Below are 22,500 nucleotides of genomic sequence, written 5' to 3'. Positions count from 1 at the left end.
TATTCCAATATCCAATTGGAATAGGGTTTTAGTGTGCACTATTTAAGTGCAATTAAAGTTAAAATGAGAGAATTATTTTCAATTAAAAAAAACCCTAGCCACCCCTCTCTCTCCCTCCCAAAACGTGTAGCCTTTTGTGAGAGAAATAATTTTTCTCCCAAAGAAAAATTCTGCAGATTTTTTGTTCTTAAAGTTGGTGATTTTACTAGCCAAGAAAATCAACCAATGGCATTCGTCCTGTCTTCATGTGGATACCGTTTGTGCACTCCTACCTTGGAGTGGAAGCGAATCTAAATCCCTTGAAGGAGCTTCCAAACGTTGGTATGGTTTCTATTAGTCTCGATAATTATTTTCTTGTGTAAAATAATGTACAACAAATATAAAGATCATGGGTTAGGTTTTGGATCTAAATTTTTAAAATTCCGCTGCATGAATAGATCCAAAAACCTATTGTGGTATCAAAGCCTATCATATTTGTTTGCATTATTATTTTATCGATTGAATGACTATTGATATTGATAATGCATGTTAAGGTTTTAATTTGTTGATTAGAATCTAGAATTTTTGTTAACTAGTTTGGTTGAGATTTGTGTTTGGATGTTGCATTTGTTTTGTTTATGTTTCAGGTTGAAAGAAATCAAATAAAACTTGATTTCAATGTTGGACGGATTTGCCCTTAAAAAGGGCAGCAGCGCGCAAATGCGCGCTGCTTGGGGCAGTGCTGCGTGCGCACAAAGCGCATGACATTTGGGCGCCTTGCAACGCACAGCAGCACTGCTGCTGTATGTTGCTTGGTGCAGAGATGTGACCAGAAGCCTTGGCATGTGGCCTTGGTCAGTGTTGCAGCTAGCAGCACGACAACAACCTTGCAAAGCTACTGCCTACGCATAGAAGTGCCCAACAACACACTGCTACTGTCCCGTCTCTTTTTCCCTGCTTGTGGTAGTCCCGTGGTGGCCAATTGCCACCTTGACTGACACTTGGTTTTTCAGCCAAGTGCCCGATCTGATGTGCACGCAAATGCACGACAAATCTAGAAAAACGGGACAACCCATGTAAAACATGCAATGGGCCAAATTTTGGGCTTTTTCAAAACTCATCTCTCCTTATACACCCCAATATAATGGTGTGTCTGAAAGGAGGAATATGATCTTACTTGATATGGTTAGGTTGATGATGAGTTTTAGTGATCTACCCTCATCATTCTAGGGTTATGACCTAGAGATTATAACCCACATACTTAACCATGTGCCGTCAAAGTCTGTGGATAAGACTCTATATGAACTGTGGAGTGGGCGAAAGCCCAATTTGTCTTATCTGAAGATTTGGGGTTGCAAAGCTTATGTCGAGAAATTGACTTCGAACAAGTTGGGCCTAAAATCTAATAAATGTATTTTGTGGGGTATCCTAAGGAGATCAAAGGATATTATTTCTACCACCCAGAAGAGCGCAAAGTTTTTGTCGCTCGTAATAGTGTCTACTTAGAGCAGGAATTTCTCCTAAGAGGTACTAGTGGGAGAAAAGTAGAACTTGATGGAGTTCTAGAACCACATAATATATTAGACGAAGGATGGGAAGATGTGGCACAAGAAGTGTTTGAACATCGTGAGGAGGTTACTCCACAATCTGTGGATCAAAGTGAACCACCTCAAGTAGCACATGAGCTTTGTAGGTCTGGAAGAGTATGTCATGAGCCTAAGAGATATGGTTTTCTTGTGACACAATGTGGTGACATACTGGTCTACCAAGACAATGAACCCAGAACCTACAATGACACTACATCGGATCCAGATTTCATTAAATGGTTAGAAGCCATGAAATCTAAGATGGACTCTATGTACCAGAATCAGGTATGGTCTCTGGTGGATCCATTTGAAGGGGTAAAACCCATAGGGTATAAATGGGTCTTCAAGAAGAAGACTGACATGGATGGAAATGTGCATTCCTATAAGGCACGACTAGTTGCCAAAGGTTTAAAACAAATTCATGGTATTGACTATGAAGAAACCTTTTCGCTGGTTGCCATGATTAAATCCATCCAAATTATGTTTGTGATTGCTACATATCATGACTATGGGATTTGGCAAATGGATGTCAAAATGGCTTTCCTGAATGCAAAACTTGAAGAAGATGTGTATATGACACAACCCGATGTTTTCATTCTTGATGGACAAGCTAATAAGATATGCAAGTTGCAGAGGTCCATTTATGGACTCAAGCAAGCTTCAAGGAGCTAGAACATTCATTTTGATGAAGCCGTAAAAGAATTTAGTTTTATCAAGAATGAAGATGAGCCCTGTGTTTATAAGAAAGTAAGTGGGAGCACAGTGGCATTCTTGGTGTTGTATGTCGATGACATACTTCCCATCGAGAATGATATACCAAACTTGCAGTCGGTATAGACTTGGTTATCCAAGTGCTTCTCCATGAAAGACTTAGGAGATGCAGCCTACATCATCGAAATAAAGATCTACCATGATAGATTGCGTAGGTTGCTTGGCTTAAGTTAGAGTACGTATATTGAAAGAGTACGTATATTGAAAGGGTACTAAAGAGATTCAGTATGGAAGAATCCAAGAACGGATTTATTTTGATGTCACATGGTGTCTATCTCTCTAAGGATATGTGTCCTAAAACACACGATGAGAGAGATAGAATGAAGAGGATCCCATATGCGTCAGCAATTGGATCCATCATGTATGTCATGTTATGTACTCAGATTGAGATCTCATGTGCATTAAGCACTTGTAGTAGATATTAATTGAAACTAGGTGAGCATCACTGGATAGCTATCAAGAACATCTTTAAGTACCTAAAAACGACTAAGGACATGTTCTTGGTTTATAGAGGGGAAGATAAGCTTACTGTAAGAAGATATAGTGATGCTAGTTTTCAAATAGACAAGGATGATTATCAATCACAGTCGAGCTTTGTATTTTGTCTCAATGGAGCTGCAGTGAGCTAAAAAACTCAAAGCAAAGTACTGTAGCGGATTCTACAAACTGATGCTAAGTATATCGCATTATCTGATGTAGCCGTAAAGGTGGTTTGGATCAAGAAGTTCATTATTGAACTTGATGTGGTTCCAAGCATTACTAATCTAGTAAAGATCTATTGCGACAATAATGGAGCCATTGCTATGGCTAAGGAACCACGGTCTCACCAGTGATCCAAACACATACTTACTTGACTCAATCTAATCTAAGAAACTAATCAGAGGGGGGATGTGCAGATTTGCAGAATACCTACTAACCCACTATTGAAGTTTCTATTGCAGCAGAAGCATGATAAGCACTTAGCATCATTTGGTATTAAATACATAAATGATTGGCTATGGTGCAAGTGGGAGATTGTTAGAGTAGGTGCCCTAGAGCCAATCCAATTGTGTAAATTGACTCTTTGTAATCATGTTTTATTATCAATAAAAGGCATTTATCTATACCATATGATTTGATTATATTCAAATAAGAAAATGGTATATGTCTTTAAGATGGTAGAACCGTGACGAGGGCATCGAGTGTTTGAAATCTTGATAGTGGGAACCCTATGAGCACATATGGTGGCGATTCTAGAAACATCCATAGCCCTAGTATTATCCTGATCTAGTGCACAGATAATACGGTAAGACTATCATAGTGTTGGACAACCTTATCGAAAGGTAGTGACAGATCTCACTTGTCAAGGTTGTTTGGTGGCAAACTAGTGCAACACATGGGTGCTTACTATAGGCAAGTTCACCGGACCGACCCACCGAAGGATTCCACATAGATGGGTACCCCAGTGTCTGTGGAACAAATCCTCCAACGAATGGTGGTGCATGTGATCCTTAGACTTGAGATTACTGGAGTGCCTTGTGCACCGATTGGTTTAGTTTGACACTAGCCCAACGTAGTTCTATTCAGAGCTATCAATATGGTAGTGACTGGCTATATCAAGTGTAAGTTAATGGATCCATTACGCAGCAGAATTTAAAATTTTTTATTCAAGATCCGCTAACCTTTAACCCATGATCCTTATGCCGATTACATTATTTTGCATAAAAGAAATCAAATCAAAGAAAATATATCATACTAGCGTTGGAGGCTCCTTCGATTTGATTTTGGAATCGCAAGCCACTTCAAAATAGAAGTGCACTCTCGGTATCCACATGAAGACAAGACTATTTTCAATGAGAGACTTCTAGGCTAGGAAGATCACTCACCTATAAGAACAAATCACAGCAGAATTTTTCTTGGAAATAAAAATTCTTTTCCTCACAAAAGGGGGTGACGTTTTTAAGGGAGAGAGATAAAAGTGGCTAGGGTTTCAATTTTGCAACTCAATCATTAAATGATTTAATTTTTAGTTACACTTAAATAGTACATACTAAAATCCTATTCTGACTTGGAATAGCCATCTATTCGAACTGGAATAGCAAACAACTTATTCCAATTTGGAATAAATTCCCCTTGCAACCAAACATGGCATTTCTAATTCAAATTTCGAAAGCCAAAATTTGAACTTCATATTATCAATATTAATAATAAATATTAATATTAGATAATATCCATTATATTTAAATTCAATTCAATTCAAATTTAAAAACCAAATTTGAATTTCATATTATTAATATTAATATTGGATAATATCCTTTATATTTGAGATCACCAACATACCCTTTCATCATAAATGACGAAAATACCCCTCTCACGAATTATGTTCTTATTCTGTCTTCTATGTGTGTGATCCGAAGGCTCCTCATCGTATCGGTAGTGAATAGTATCATAATTAACAATCAATCAATTGTCCCACTCAACACAAACCAAGATTGGCCTCTAGCCAGCCATCATGGCCACCCGATAGATTCAGATTCAGCGAAATTGCTACATATCAATGATATGGTTACCGTGCGATTCAATCTTTTCATCATCTATTATCTCATCAAGGCCGAGGTATAGAAGTAGTATCAACCTCAGATATCCTTGATATCCTAGTATTCGTTATTGGACCAACAATCAGAATAGATTGGATTGAGCTACAACTCAATCCCACTGTGGCCACAGATTTAATGGTGTTGCCATCTACCAAATTATTAAGTGAGATAATTTCTCCCGTACCTAGGAGTGATGAATCCTCTATCGATCCACCATAGTCTTGATACATTCCTCTATGTAGTCAATCAATACTGTATTGATAGCTCTAAATAGAACTATGTTAGACTAGTGTCAAACTACACCAATCGGTGCACAAGGCGCTCTAGTGATCTCAAGTCTAAGGATCACATGCACCACCATTCATTAGAGGATTTATTCCATAGATACTAGGGTTACCATCAATATAGAATCCTCTAGTGGGTCGGTCCAATGAGCTTGCTTGTAGCAAGCACCCATGTGTTGCACTGAGTTGTCATCAAACAACCTTGACAAGTGAGATCTGTCATTGCCTTTCGACAGGGTCATCCAACACTATGATAGCCTTACCATATTATCTGTGCCCTAGGTCAAGATAATACTGGGGTTATGGACGTTTCTAGAACGGCCACCATATGTGCTCATAGGGTTCTCACTATCGAGATTTCAAACACTCGATGCCCTCGTCACGATTCTACCAACCTAAGGACATATACCATTTTCTTATACGAATAGAATCAAATCATATGGTATAGATAAATGCCTTTTACTGATAATAAAACATGATTACAAAGAGTCAATACTACAATAATTGATTAGCTCTAGGGCACCCACTCTAACACTGAGGAGTATATCGAGACTATGGTAGATCGATAGAAGATTCATCATTCCTGAGTACGGGAGAAATTATCTCACTGAGTAATTCGGTAGATGGCAATGACATTAAATTTGTGGCCACAGTGCGATTGAATTGTAGCTCAATCCAATCTTTTTTAGTCATTGGTCTAATAATCGAATATCAAGATATCAAGGATATCCGAGGTTGACACTTCTATACCTCAGCCTTGATGAGATAATAGATGATGAAATGATTGGATTGCACGGTAATCATATCGTTGATAGGTAGTAGTTTCATTGAATCCGAATCTATCGGGTGGCCATGATGCCTAGCTAGAGGTCAATCTTGGTCTGTGTCTCGTAGGACGATTGATTGATTGTCAATTGTGATACGATTCACTGCTGATATGATGAAGAGCCTTTGGGTCGCACACATAGAAGACATATTAAGAATAAAATTCATGAGAAGGGTATTTGCGTCATTTATAATGAAAGGGTATTTGCGTCATTTATGATGAAATGGTATTTTCGTCATTTATGATGAAATGGCATTTTGTAATCTCACAATGTAATTAAATTTACTGCCTAAATTTAATTTTATATGGAAATTAAATTAGTGAGATTATATATATATATATTGTGTGTGTGTGTGTGTGTGTCTCTCTCTCTCTCTCTCTCTCTCTATATATATATATATATATATTTATTTATTTATTTATAAAAGATATTATCCAAAATTTATATTGATAATGTGAATTCAAATTTTGCTTTTAAATTTGAATTGAAATGCCATGTTTGGTTGCAAGGGTAATCTATTCCAAGATCCAATTGGAATAGATGACTATTCCAATTTGGAATAGGCTTTTTGTATGCACTATTTAAGTGCAACTAAAATTAAAATGAGAGAATTCTTTCAATTAAAAATAACCCTAGCCACCCCTCTCTCTCCCTCCCAAAACGTGTAGCCTTTTGTGAGAGAAAGAATTTTTCTCCCAAAGAAAAATTTTGCAGATTTTTTGTTCTTAAAGTTGGTGATTTTACTAGCCAATAAAATCAGCCAACGACATTTGTCCTGTCTTCATGTGGATACCGTTTGTGCACTCCTACCTTGGAGTGGAAACGAATCTAAATCCCTTGAAGGAGTACCCAAATGCTGGTATGGTTTCTATTACATCTTGATAATTATTTTCATGTGTAAAATAATGTACAACAAACATAAGGATCATGGGTTAGGTTCTGGATCTAAATTTTTTAAATTCCGCTGTGTGAATAGATCCATAAACCTACAATAATACTAGGAATGCCACTATGCTCCCATTGAATTTCTTGTATACACAAGGCTTGTTCTTGTTATTGATGAATCTGAATTCTTTAATGGCTTTATCAAAATGGATGTTCCAACTCCTTGATGCTTGTTTGAGTCCATAAATGGATCTTTGCAACTTGCATATCTTTTCTACTTGTCCACCAAGAACGAAACCATCGAGTTAATCATATAGATGTCCTCTGCAAGATTCCGTTCAGGAAACCAGTTTTGACATCCATCTGTCAAATCTTATAGTCATGGTGTGCAGCAATCGCTAGCATAATCCAAATGGACTTTAACATCGTAACTAGAGAAAAGGTTTTATCACAATTAATGTCATGTTTTTGTCTGAAACCTTTAGCAACCAACTGTGCTTTTATAGGTTTACACGCGACCATCCATTTTAGTCTTCTTCTTGAAGACCCATTTACACCCTATGGGTTTTACCCTTTCAAGTGGATCCACCAGATCCCAACTTGGTTCTAATACATGGAGTCCATCTCAAATTCCATGGCTTCTAACCATTTTTGTAGAATCTGGATCCGATACAACATCATTGTAGGTTATGGGTTCATTGTCCTAATAAACCAGTACATCGTTGTGCTGAGTCAAGAGAAAACCATATCTCTCAGGCTCACGACATATTCTCTTGGATCTACGCATCTCTTGTGTTGTTTGAGGTAGTTCACTTTGTTCTACAGTTTGTGGAGTGATCTCCTCACGATGTTTAACCTCTTCATCTGGCACATCGTTCTTACTATCGTCTATTGCATCTTGTGATTCTAGAACTTCATCGAGTTTTATTTTTCTCCCACTATCTCCTCTTAAAAGGAATTCCTTCTCTAAGAAGACCCCAATACGAGTAACAAAAACTTTGTGCTCAACTAGATGGTAGAAATAATATCCTCTAGTTTCCTTAGAATACCCCACAAAATTGCATTTTTCAGATTTTGAGGCAAGCTTATTCGAAGTCAATTTCTTGACATAAGCATCACAACCCCAAACTCTCAGATAAGACAAAATAGGTTTTCTTCCATTTCATAATTCATATGGTGTCTTATTTATAGACTTTGACAGTACACGATTCAATGTATAAGTTGCACCCTCCAAGGCATAGCCCCAAAACAATATGGGTAAATCTATAAAACTCATCATAGATCAAACCATATCCAACAAGGTCCGGTTCCTCCTTTCAAACACTCCATTGTGCTGAGGTGTATAAGGAGGTGTTAGTTGAGATACTATCCCACAATCCTTCAAGTATGCATCAAACTCTAAGCTCAAGTATTCTTCTCCCTTGTTGGATAAGAGAACCTTGATATTCTTGCCCAGTTGATTTTGTACTTCATTCCTGAATTCCTTGAACTTGTCAAAGGATTCAGATTTATATCTCATCAAATAGACCTAACCAAATCTACTGAAGTCATCAGTAAAAGTGATGAAGTAAGGATATCCACCTCTGGCTTATACTGTTAGAGGTCCACATACATCACTATGGATGATGCCTAACAATTCTGTAGCCCTTTCACTGTGCTCAGTGAATTCTGTAGCCCTTTCACTGTGCTCAGTGAAATGCGACTTGGTCATTTTGCCTAATAGGCATGACTTGCATATCTCATAAGACTGAAAGTCAAATGGGTCCAAAACTCCATCCTTGTGGAGTTTTACAATGCGAGTTTGGTCTACATGACCCAACCTACAATGCCAAAGATATGTTTGATTAAAGTCACCATTCTTGGCTTTTTTACTCTTAAGACTGAATATTTCATTATTATTTAAATCCAGAATATACAGTGTAACACCTCCTCTTTACTACTATTCTTATAATACATACTATATAAATTATAGATATACATAGCGTATGAAAGATAGTGGGCTCAAATTTTTTCTTTATTCATAAAAACATAATTCTTTACGAACACAAAAAACTATGTATTAGAACTTTCTACTTAATACAAAACATCATAGCTGGTGGACAGTGGTGCCAATACTTTCCGCTCCTCGACGTCTATCCGATCGCTGCTCCTATTTCCTGCAAAACAGGGAAGAACAATGCGGTGAGCACAACAAGGCTCAGTAAGTAAATCCCCTACTACCTGTCCCCGCAACTCACTTTTTGGTTCTTCCTTACTCTATCATTCTTCTATTTCTAAGTCTCATTGTTTTTCTCTTTCTTTCTAATACTTTTATTCTCCTTTAACTCTGTTATGCTCTTTTTATTCTTTCTTTCTCTCTGTTCTTATTCTCTTTTCTCCTTCTCTTATTCTTACTCACCATAAAGGAAAATCATGGTTCTCTCTTATTCTTATCATACTCACCATGAAGGAAAATCATGGTTCTCTCTCTTATTCTCGTCATACTCACCATGAAGGAAAATCATGGTGCATGCCTGTATGAGCTGTACATGCAATTATCTACTCTCTAGTCTTACTAGCTCAAACTCTCTCATTCTTTCTCATAATCTCTCTTTCTATCTCATTCTTTCTCAAGCTTTCTCAAGCTTTCTCATTCTTTAATTCTCTCTATTATCTCATAATTCATTTCTACTAACTCGCTCGTTGATTGTCATGGCCCCATCTTACCGGAGGCACGGCCGGGACTTCTCCCACTCTACGTGACTTCTACTGATTCTCTTTCTGTCTCTCTTTCTCATAACTCTTTTCTGTTAACTTCTGTTGTAGGTCACGACCCCATCTTACCGGAGGCACGGCTGGGTGGAGATCACAAAGCACCAACCCACTTTTCGTAACCCTACTCATTGTCTCTCTTTATTCTTTCTCATGTTTGCTCATTCTTCCTCACTTGCATGTCACGGCCTCATCTTACCGGAGGCATGGCTGGGTGGAGATCACAAAGCACCAACCCACTCTTCGTGACTTCTACTCATTCTCTGCCAATCGGACTCGGTCATGCATGGATTCGGAACCCTTGGCCATGTGAGTGTATTCTCTCTCTCTCTCTCTTTGAATGTCACGGCCTCATCTTACCGAAGGCAGGACTAGAACCTCATGTTCCACTCTTCGTGACGGTCACGACCCTATCTTACCGGAGGCATGGCTGGGGATCACAAAGTACCCACTCTCGTGACTTTACTCATCACTCACGAGTTCCCCATCGCACAACCTAATCTATTCTTTTCTTTTGCTCTTAGAGTAGTTTATTCACAAAGATCTTTACTCTTGCTTAAGATAATACTCATCTCTTTCTCAAGCTAGTACTCATAGTATAGCTTAACTCTTAGAGTAGTCTATTCACAAAGATCTCTACTCTTTCTCAAGCTATTACTCATAGTGTAGCTTATACTCAAAATTCTCTACTCTTTCTCAAGCTATTTCTCAATGCTTAACCAATGCATATGGATGGCTCATGCTCATTAATGCACTCAAGAAATGCTAACATGCAATGTTGCAAGAATTAAGGTTCTCTACTGACACTCATGCTTCTCTTAGGCATTTCATCAAACAACTCATGTGCATACAAAAATTCTTCTCTAACTACAACTCTACTTCTCTTTTTAACCATCCAAAATGGGAGGAAACTCTCTTCTATGGACATAGTTCCTATCATAGAAAAAAACTCCCAAAATATCTACTCAATCTCCTCCAACTTCATCTCAAACTCATCACACATCAACACTTCCCATAAAGGAAATATCCAACAAACATAACATGAATACTCTTCTTAATTCAATTTCTCAACACATAGACATATATCTCAACTCAATTTCTCAACAAGTATACATGCATAAAGAAATCTCTACTTAAGAATTTCTTAAACTTTAGCTTGAGTTGGATTTACTTACCTCATACTTGAGTAGTCTCCACTAAAGCTCTCTACTCTTGTTGGACCTTAGCTTTCCCTTATTTCCTAAGCATAAACTTAGTAAGAACTTAACCCTTACATAAATAAAACTCATATCTAGAGTAGGGATTCTTACCTCTTCTTGCTTAGGATCAATTCTTTGTCAAATTCCAACTCAAAACTCTCAAAAATCCCTTGGAAGATTGAGTGAGGAATTGAGAGAAAATGAGGGATGAAGAGGCAGTGGAAATGGGTGAAATGAATGGGTTTAGAGAACTGAACCCTTATTAGCTCATATAATATACATCTTTCCCATTTTGCCCTTACTCTTTCTTGAAATTTCCACCTTTATCCTTTAATTCTTTACAAACTCACTCCCATTTTACCATATTCTCCATGAAATTTCCTTGCATTTTACTCCCCATTTTTCCTACTAACTAGGGGTAAAATGGTCATTTTGCCCTTAGGAAAGAATTCTCTAGAAAACTAAAACAAAACTCAGCTGGCCCTTCGCCGCGGCGAAGGATTCTTTGTCGCCCCGGTGAAGAATTACAGAATCGACATTGCAAATTTAGAGCCGACGTCGCCGGGGCGAAGCTTCTTCGTCGCCCCGACGAAGGCTGCAACTCCAAAATCCATCAAGTCTTAATCAATTCCAGGGTAAACACTCAACCAAACCCAAAACATAAACTCAACCAAGGGCCAACCAAACAACATGAACAATATACAAACTCATTTAGGAGAAATTCAGTAACCCTTTAGGCCATACCATAAACAATGGCTACGTATCTCAAGTGGGGTGTTACATACAGGCCATTATGTAGTCTAGCAGTTCCATAATGAAAACCATTCAAACTAAAAGATAACGACCCATTAGTAATAAAAAATTGATATCCAAAGTTGTCCAAAGCGGACACATAAATTATGTTCTTTGAAACTGAAGGCACATAATAACAATATGAAAATTCTAATACAAGACATGAAGGCAAAGATAAATAATAATTTCCTACAGCCAATGCAGTAATTCGCGCTCCATTTCCAACTCATAGGTCCACCTTGTTAGAATAGGTGCCCTAGAGCTAATCAATTATTGTAGAATTAACTCTTTGTAATAATGTTCATTGATCAATAAAAGACATTTTATTCTATATCGTGTAAATCATATCTATATGTATTGATATATGTCCTTAGGATGGTGGAACCATGATGAGGGTATCAAGTGTTTCAAATCTTGAGAGTGAGAACCCTATGAGCACATATGGTGGCCATTCTAGAAATGTTCGTAGCCCTAGTATTATTCTGATCAAGGACATAGATTATATGGTAAGGCTATCATAGTGTTGAACGACCTTGTCGAAAGGAAGTGACTAATCTCACTTGTCAAGGTTGTTTGCCAACAACCTGGTGCAACACATGGGTGCTTGCTGTAGGCAAGTTCACTACACTGACCCACCAGTGGATTCTATATAGATGGTAACCTCAGTGTCTATGGAACAAATCATTTAATGAATGGTAGTGCATGTAATCCTTAGACTTGAGATCACCAAAATGCCTTGTGCACCGATTGGTGTAGTTTGACACAAGCCCAACACAATTCTATTCAGAGCTGTCAATATGGTAGTGATTGGTTGCAATAAGGAGTGTATCAAGACTATGGTGGATCAATAGAGGATTCATCACTCCCAGGTACAAGAAACGTTATCTCACTGCGTAATTCAGTAAATGACAATGACACTAAAGTTGTGGCCACAGTGGGATTGAGTTGCTCAATCTAATTTATTGTTCTGGTCATTGATCCAGTAACTAAATACAAACATATCGAGAGTAATTGAGGTTCACACTATTTCTATACCTTAGTCTCCATGAGATAATAGATGATGAAAGGATTTGATTGCACAGCAATCATATCATTGACAGGTAGCTATTTCGCTGAATTCGAATCTATTGGGTGGCCATGATGCCTTGCTAGGGGCCAATCTTGGTCTATGTGTAGTGAGACGATTAATTGGTATTAATCGCGATACTACTCACTGCCGGTATGATGAGGAGCCTACAGGTCACACACATAGAAGATAATTTGAGAATCAGTTTGTGCAATGGGCATTTTCGTCTTTTGGACGAAAGGATATTTTGGTAATCTCACAGTGCAATTAGATTTGCTGAGGTTGTTGCTTGGATTTAATATTAAATCAAATCAGTGAGATTATATTTAAATATAGTACGCATATATTTAAATGAATTATTATTATTAAATGTTAATATATTTTATATAAATATATTAATTGATTTTAATTATAATAATAATAATCAAAATAAAATACAAATTGAGAGTGTTTGGATACAAGGTTAGTGAGGGTTGAAGCCTATTCTTATCTCTAAAGGGATTAGGGTTTTCACACATGCATTATATAAGTGCATGTGTGTTGAGAGAAAAGAGAGATCTATTATTATTATTCAATCATTGAAAAAGCAAAGGTTACCATCTCTCCCTTTTACTCTCTCATGCCACCCTTGGGTTCTTGAATCAAAATTCTCCTTTGATTCAAGTTGATTCTTGAAGCCAAAGAGAATCTAGCAAATCCCTCTTTGGTTCTTCAGATTGTCTTCGTGTGGATCACTGTTCGTTCAATTATACTTTGAATTGGTAGTGAATCCAAATTAGAGAAAAAGTGAAGGAGCCTCCAAACGTGCGTAAGATCTCTGATCTTTGTCTGGATCATTTATATTTTTTGTAGATTTTTGATTTAACATATTAACTGTATAATATGTACTCTAATCTTGGTTTTTTTAGCGAAATTGATTTATCCTTTAAATTTTTTTTTCTGCTGCGTTGGGTAGATCAATTCCTAACAGTGGTATCAGAGCCTAGGGTACCAGATTATATAGTTTAATCTGAGATTGATAACGTGTGTTTTATTGATAACATGTTATTTTATTAAATCTGTATATATTATGCATTCATGGCATGTTTTTGAGAAATCGATTGACTCAAGAAACTTGATAAATCTTGACTTATTGATGATCTGCAATTTTGGTATATTGTGATGTGGATTTTTGTTGAGATCAGATGTTAATATTGATTGCAAAATCCATTTGGCATTCTATGCGGCTGATTGAATTGATCTGATTGAAAATCAGCGCTTGCTGTAGCGATGGGTTATATCGTCATGGCGATCGTTCTTTAGTGCGATTGCTCATTGAGTATCAACACTCGCCATGGTGATATAACTCATTGCCACGATGATCGTAGTCTAAAGTGCGGGCTGACGAAAATTATAACTCGCCGTGGCGATTATCCCATAGCCGTAGCGATCGCACATGGTGCATGTACGTGACAAAAATCAGTGCACGCCGCGATGATATAACCCATCACCGTGGCGAGAGTGCTTTTGAGTGTGTAGGGGCCTAAGTGAAAAGTTTCAAAATATTTGGACCAATAGAAATCTACAAATTGTTCGAGGGTAATTAATAATTTCACCTACCAAATTCAAAATTGATTGTTTTGAATGTATGCATTGTACTTGTTTGAATATTGCATGGTGCCCGATACATGAGCCTTAGACCTCTGGTGAATGTTTTAAAGTATTTTTGGGTATATATGATTGTAAATTTTAAATAGGGATTGCGTGCCCTGCCTTTCTCCCCTTTCTCAATGTACATTCTTGTTAGGAAACGATCAAGTTATGGCAACAGAAACAAAAAATCATAAACATCATGGATCGTTCCTTAGAACCAAGATCAGGGTACAAATTTAATAATCTATGCATTAAATTCAAATCTGCAGAAAAACAGTCTAGAGTTAAGAAAACATACCCACATTTGGAGGCTCCTCCAACTTTATCACCGAATGGGTTTCGCTACCGATCCAAGGGTAGGATTGAACCACTGTTAGTCCACACAAAGATAACCCCAAGGAACTAAAGAGGGATTTGCCAGATCCTCTTCAGCCTTCAGAACCAAGAACAAAATTAAAATGAAACTTTGATTCAAGCAAAAGAAATTTGGTGTGGGAGAGAAAAGCGGGCTGGAGTTTTGCTTTGTGAATGAATTGAATTGAATTGAATTAATCAATAATTTCACAAAGTGTTGTACTTATATAGTGCACACTATGCCCTATTCCATCATGAAATAGGCTTGGGCACCAACCCAAACAACCCCTATGTCCAAACAACCCCATTTAGATATTTTAATAATTATTATTATTATTTCAATTAAATTAAATTAATATATATATATCAATCACATATTAACATTTAACAAAAACAACAATTCATTTAAATATATGCGAACACATATTTAAATATAATTTCACTTATTTAATTTTATTAACAAATTAAATAAAGGCTACGACCTCAGTAAATTTAATTGCACTGTGAAATTACCAAAATACCTTTTTGCCTTAAAAGACGAAAATGCCCTTCTTATAAAATGGTTCTTAAATTATCTTCTATGTGTGTGACCCGTAAGCTCCTCATCATACCGATAGTGTGTAGTATCGCGATTAATACTAATTAATCGTCTCACTACACACAGACCAAGATTGGCCCTTAACAAGGCACCATGGCCACCCAATAGATTCGGATTCAGTGAAGCAGCTACCTGTCAACGATATGGTTGCTGTACGAGCCAATCCTTTCATCATTCGTTATCGAGACATAGAAATTGTGTCAACCTCGATTACTCTCGATATTATGTATTCAGTTACTTGACCAATGACCTGAATTATAAACTGGATAGAGCAACAACTCAATCCCACTATGGCCACAGTTTTAGTGTCATTGCCATTTACTAAATTACGCCGTGAGATAAATCCTCCCGTACCCGAGAGTGATGAATCCTTTGTTTATCCACCATAGTCTTGATACACTCCTTGATGCAGCCAATCACTACCGTATTTACAGCTCTGAATAGAATTGTGTTGTGCTGGTGTCAAACTTCACCAACCACTGCACAAAGCGCTCCGGTAATCTCACGTCTAAGGATCACATGCACCACCATTCGTTAGCGGATTTTTTCCATAGACACTAGGGTTACCATCCATATGGAATCCTCTGGTGGGTCAATCTAGTGAACTTGCCTATAGCAAGCACCCATGCATTGCACCAGGTTATCACGAAACAATCTTGACAAGTGAGATCAGTTACTGCCTTTCGACAGGGTCATTCAACACTATGATAGCCTTACCCTATTATCTGTGCCCTTACTTTTGAATAATACTAGGGCTACGGACATTTCTAAAATGGCCACCATATGTGCTCATAGGGTCCTCACTATCAAGATTTGAAACACTTGATACTCTCATCATGGGTCTACCATTCTAAGGACATATATCAATACATACAATGATGATTTACGCGATATAGAATGAAATGTCTTTTATTGATCAATAAACATTATTACAAAGAGTCAATTCTACAATAATTAATTGGCTCTAGGGCACCTACTCTAACAATCTCCCACTTGCACTATAGCCAATCATTCATGTATTTAATACTAAATGATCTCAAGTGCCTTTCATGCTTCTACTGCGATAGAGGCTTTGTCAGTGGATCTGCAAGATTGTCGTCAGTATGCACTTTACTGATCTGCACATCTTTCCTCTCAACTATTTCTCTGATGAGATGGAATCATCTAAGTATGTGTCTAGACTTCTGATGAGACCATGATTCCCTGGCTTATGCGATTGCTCCATTGTTGTCACAATAGATGTCTATTGGATCAACAATCATGGGAACCACACCAAGTTCAGTGACGAACTTCTTAATCCAGACTGCTTCCTTGGTCGCATCTGCTAATGCAATATACTCAGCCTCCATTATAGAGTCTGCTACAGTGCTTTGCTTGGAGCTTTTCTAGCTCACTACACCCCCATTGAGACAAAATACAAACCCTGATTGCGATCAATAATCATCTTTGTCCGTTTGGAAACTAGCATCACTGTATCTTGTGTGCTGTCGTAGGCAACCAAAATTAAAACCTAAAAACACATGTAGTAGTGTGAGTAAGGATCATTCCCACGAAGAGTGTCTAACCGAATTTTATGATATGTGAACAAGGCTGGGGGAGTTTGAGTAAAACAGAAACAATTTCCAAAAAAAAAAAAAACAATTCAACTATCGAAATCAATCAAAATAACGAACCTTGGTCTAAGTCAACATCCACCATCGGAATCTTACAACTGATCATCGATGCAAAAATAAATCAATTCATACTTTGAATATTCACTGTTGGAACTATTTTCCTATCTCTCCTTAGTTGAAGTTAATTAGAAAACAAGCAATCTAATTAACCTTACTACTAAACAACCCTGGACAAGCGCTAAAGGTTTAATCTAATAGCAGCCTTAAGGGCTAGAGAAATCGATGAAGATGAACAATACAAACACAAGCGGTTATATTTAATTCAGTCGAATGTTCTTCTTAAGAATTAATAATTCCTGACGTAGCAAATTCTTAACTCTTATTTACTCACAAATTAGAGGGATCAAACAATTACGGATTTGATATCAAATTAAGCAATAGATTGCAACAAATAATAATCTAGTAGGCCTCCTAGTAATTAAATGAAACAATCATGAAAATAGGCATGGAAGAACATCCAATACTCAAAACATATATTGAACACTAAAACAAACAAATTAGATCTCACAGTTTATTGATTCCGAGGCATCCGTTTCCTTCGACCAAGTTATGAAAATTAGCCGCTCATGGCCATCACGAAAATCAAAAGAGAAAATTACAGAAAGAGAGAAAGAGAGGCATGTGTGTCCCCCCTAATCTGATCTCTCTCTCCTCTTAAAAATATCCAATTCAAGTATTTGAATTCTACTAAATCTCCTAAAAATATTCTAATATCCTAAAATAACATTTATCCTAATCTGATTCTGATTAATTGAAAATAAAATAAAGTCCTAAAATAAAATAGGAAAGTGGTGTGTCCAACTGTAACTTGCGTGCAATAGGTCTTCAAATCTTCCAATAATAAACTGCCTAATTGACTTGCATGATAGGGCAGAATGTTCCAGAACGTCAGCAGTGCAGGTGCGTCAACTTCAAGCCCGATTACAACCTTGATGCAGCGAGTATCTCTCCAAACTCAAAACATGAAAGTTTTAGATCTTTTTCTTAGGGTTCCACATCATTTTTAATCATCTAAATCGAAGCTCGAATGAGAGAGGTATGCCCAGATTACAAAGCAATGTCGAAACTGTCTGAATTCACCTAAGTAGTTCTGTTTTGCATTTCAAGCCTCCATTTGCATCCTAAATAAAAGTAGAATAATAATGAGTACATTTAGGCAACAAATAAGTATAAAAGATGAGACATTAAGGGGGGTAAATATGACATTTTGCATTCTCATCAGTATCCTCTTACAGTGAGCTCATCTTCCCCTCCATAAACCAAGAACATATCCTTAGTGCTCTTCAGGTACTCAAGAATGTTCATGACAGCCATCCAGTGACGCTCACCTAGATCCGATTGATATCTACTACAAGTGCTCAAAGCACATGAGACATCAATCTGAGTACATAGCATGACATACATGATGGATCTAATTGCTGATGCATATGGAATCCTCTTCAGCCTATCTCTCTCAACTTATGTTCAAGGATACAATTCCTTAGAGAGATAAACATCATGTGACATCAGAAGAAATGCGTTCTTGGATTCTTCCAAACTGAATCTTTTCAGTACTTTGTCAATATATACACTCTAACTTAGGCCAAGCAACCTATGGGCTCTATCACGATAGATCTTTATTCCAAGGATGTAGGCTGCTTCCCCTAAGTCCTTCATGGAGAAGCACTTGGATAACCAAGTCTTTACTGACTACAAGTTCGGTATATCATTCCCGATCAAAAGTATGTCATCGACATACAACACTAGGAATGCCACTGTGCTCCCACTCACTTTCTTGTAAACACAAGGCTCATCTTCATTCTTAATAAAGCCGAATTCTTTTTCAGTTTCATCGAAATGAATGTTCCAGCTCCTTGAAGCTTGCTTGAGTCCATAAATGGATCTCTGCAACTTGCATACCCTATCAGCTTGCCCATCAAGAATGAAACCATCAGGTTGTGTCATATACACATCCTCTTCAAGGTTTCCGTTCAGGAAAGCTGTTTTGACATCCATTTACCAAATCACATAGTCATGATATGCAACAATCGCAAGCATAATCCAGATGGATTTAATCATGGCAACTGGCGAAAAGGCTTCTTCATAGTCAATACCATGAATTTGTTTGAAACCTTTGGCAACCAGTCGTGCCTTATAAGTATGCATCTTGCCATCCATGTCAGTCTTCTTCTTGAAGACCCACTTACACCCTATAGGTTTTACCCCTTCAGGTGGTTCCACCAGAGACCATACTTGGTTATGCTACATGGAGTCCATATCAGATTTCATGGCTTCAAGCTATTTAACAGAATCTGGATCCGATATAGCGTCTTCGTAGGTTTTGGGTTCATCGTCTTGGTAGACTAGTACGTCACCATGTTGAGTCACGAGATAACCGTATCTCTTGGGCTCATGGCGTACTCTCCTAGATCTACGTAGCTCCTATGCTACTTGAGGTGGTTCATTTTGATCCATAGTTTGTGAAGTAACCTCCTCATGATGTTTAACCACTTCTTGTGGCACATCATCCCATCCTTCGTCTAGTATAATTTGTGGTTCTAGAACTTCATCGAGTTCTACTTTTCTCCCACTAGTACTTCTTAGAAAAAATTCCCTTTCTAGGAAGACACCAGAATGAACAACAAAAATTTTGCGCTCTTTTGGGTGGTAGAAATAGTATCATTTGGTCTCCTTTGGATACCCCACAAATATACATTTACAGGATTTTGGGCCCAGCTTGTTCGAAGTTAATTTCTTAACATAAGCTTCATAACCCCAAATCCTTAGATAAGACAAATTGGGCTTTCGTCCACTCCATAGTTCATATGGAGTCTTACCTATAGACTTTAACGACACACGGTTCAAAACGTGAGTCGTAGTCTCTAGGGCATAACCCTAGAATGATGCAGGTAGATCACTAAAACTCATCATGTACCTAACCATGTCAAGTAAGGTCCTATTCCTCCTTTCAAATACTCCATTGTGTTGGGCTGTATACGGAGGGGTGAGCTATGATACTATCCCACATTCCTTCAGGTATTCAAAAAACCCTAAGCTTAAGTATTCACCTCCTTGGTCCTATCGAAGAGCTTTAATACTTTTGCCCAACATATTCTATACTTCATTCCTGAATTCTTTGAATTTATCAGAGGCTTTAGATTTATATCTCATAAGGTAGACATAACCTTATCTACTAAAATCATCAGTAAATGTGATGAAGTATGAATATCCACTTCTGGCTTCAACTGTTAGTTGACCACATACATTACTATGGATGATGCCTAACAGTTCAGTAGCCCTTTCACCTTGTCCTGTGAAATAAGACTTGGTCATCTTGCCTAACAGGCATGACTCGTATACCTCAAATGACTGAAAGTCAAAGGGCCCAAAACTCCATCCCTTTGAATTTTTGTAATGCGGGTCTTATTAACATGACCCAATCTACAGTGTTAGAGATATGTCTGGTTTTGATCACTATGTTTATCTTTCTTGGTTTCAACATTGAGAATATCTTTATTGTTTAAATCAAGAACATATAACCCATTATATAACCTTGCAATTCCAAATAGAATACCATTCAAACTAAAGGATAACAATCCATTAGATATCTCACAATGATACCCTATATTATCCAAAGCAAATACTGAAATAATATTTCTACAAATAGAAGGTACGTGATAATAGTTATGTAGTTCCAACAACAAACCCATAGGCAAAGATAAACAGTAAGTCCCTACAGCCAATGCAGCCACATGCATTACACTTCCAACTCGTAGGTCCACCTCTCCCTTGGCGAGCACTCTACTCTACCTTAGTCCTTGCACATTAGTACAAATGTGAGTACCACATCTAGTGTCAATGACCTAAGATGTTGAGGGAGCGAAGTTAATCTCAATCATAAATATACCTGAAGTTGCAGCATCTGACTTCTTCTTGCTTGCGAAGAAAGCCTTGTAGTGTTTCCTCTAGTAGCCAGGCTTGCCACAATAGAAGCATACTACTTTGCCCTTCCCTATGCCACTCTCAGGCCCAAGAGCAACCTATCCTTTGGGCTTGGACTTGGGTTTGGCCTTGGCCTTATCCTTCCCGTTACCCTTTCCTTTACTGACAGCAACCAGTAAAACAGGCTTGGACTTCTTCAAGTCATACTCTGCAGTCCACAGCATGTTCAAAAGCTCTGACAGGTTTTCACCATTATGTTCATATTGAAGTTCATTATGAACGGTGCATAAGAGTCAGGCAACGATTATAGAATTAAATCCATTTGTAATTCTGTATCCAACTCAAATCCCAAAGTCTCTAGCCGCTCTATGTGCTCGATCATCTTGAGCATATGAGGATCAACTTGGGCTCCCTTAGTCAGACGACTTCAAAATAGTGCTTTTGACACCTTGTACCTCTCATGTTGAGCATTCCCTTCGAAAAACTCCTTGAGGTGTAGAATAATGGTAGCAACGTCCATATTCTCATGCTGCTTTTGTAGCATTGGTGTCATCGATGCTAACATCAAGAATTGAACGCCATATGCATCATCAAGGAACTTTTGATAAGTATTATTTACCTCCTGAGTGGCATCAAGATCAGGATCAGGATCAGGATCAGCCATGTATGGATTTTCAAGGGTATACAATTTCCTTTCCGACTTGAGTATAATCCAAAGATTACGATACCAGTATGAGAAACTGGATCCATCCAACCTGTTTTCTTTCTCGATTATGTTAGAGTAGAGGCCCTAGAGCCAATCAATTATTGTAGAATTGACTTTTTGTAATAATGTTCATTAATCAATAAAAAGGCATTTTATTCTATATCGCGTAAATCATTATTATTGCAATGTCCTTAGAGTGGTAGAATCGTGACGAGGGTATCAAGCGTTTCAAATCTTGATAGTGAAAACCCTATGAGCACATATGGTGGCCATTCTAGAAATGTCCATAGCCCCAGTATTATTCTAAAGTAAGGGCACATATAATACGGCAAGGGGGCACATATAATACGGCAAGGCTATCATAGTGTTGAACGACCCTGTCGAAAGGCAGTAACTGATCTCACTTGTCAAGGTTGTTTGGCGACAACCTGGTGCAACACATGGGTGCTTGTTGTAGGTGATTATACCGTAGTAAGTTCACTAGACTAACCCACCAGAGGATTCCATATGGATGGTAACCCCAGTGTCTATGGAACAAATCCTCTAACGAATGGTGGTGCATGTGATCCTTAGACTTGAGATCACCGAAGTGCCTTGTGCACCGATTGGTGTAGTTTGACATAGCCTAACATAGTTCTTTTCAGAGCTATCAATACGGTGGTGATTGGCTGCATCAAGGAGTGTATCAAGGCTATGGTGGATTTATAGAGGATTCATCACTCCCGGGTATGGGAGAAAGTTATCTCATGGCGCAATTCAGTATATAGCAATGACACTAAAACTATGGCCACAGTAGGATTGAGTTGTTGCTCTATCCAGTTTATAATACGGGTCATTGGTCCAGAAACTGAATAAATAATATCGAGAGTAACCGAAGGTTGACACTATTTCTATGCCTTC

At 37.8% G+C, this 22,500-nt stretch overlaps 1 protein-coding gene across 1 annotated transcript in view; it reads right to left on the bottom strand.

The window, feature by feature from the left end:
- LOC116105470 (probable protein S-acyltransferase 14) overlaps positions 1-21,558 on the bottom strand; it is a 42,387-nt gene extending 20,829 nt beyond the window's left edge. Inside the window, 1 exon segment of the mRNA XM_031391892.1 lies at positions 21,514-21,558. Within this exon segment, the coding sequence (XP_031247752.1) occupies positions 21,514-21,558 (45 nt within the window).
- Between the last annotated feature and the right edge of the window lie 942 nt (positions 21,559-22,500).

The sequence above is a fragment of the Pistacia vera genome, unplaced genomic scaffold (assembly GCF_008641045.1).
Source record: "Pistacia vera cultivar Batoury unplaced genomic scaffold, PisVer_v2 Contig5, whole genome shotgun sequence".
In the NCBI taxonomy this organism is placed as follows: Eukaryota; Viridiplantae; Streptophyta; class Magnoliopsida; order Sapindales; family Anacardiaceae; genus Pistacia; species Pistacia vera.
The sequence above is the reverse complement of the archived record's forward strand: the minus strand, read 5'-3'. Positions and strand labels throughout refer to the sequence as shown.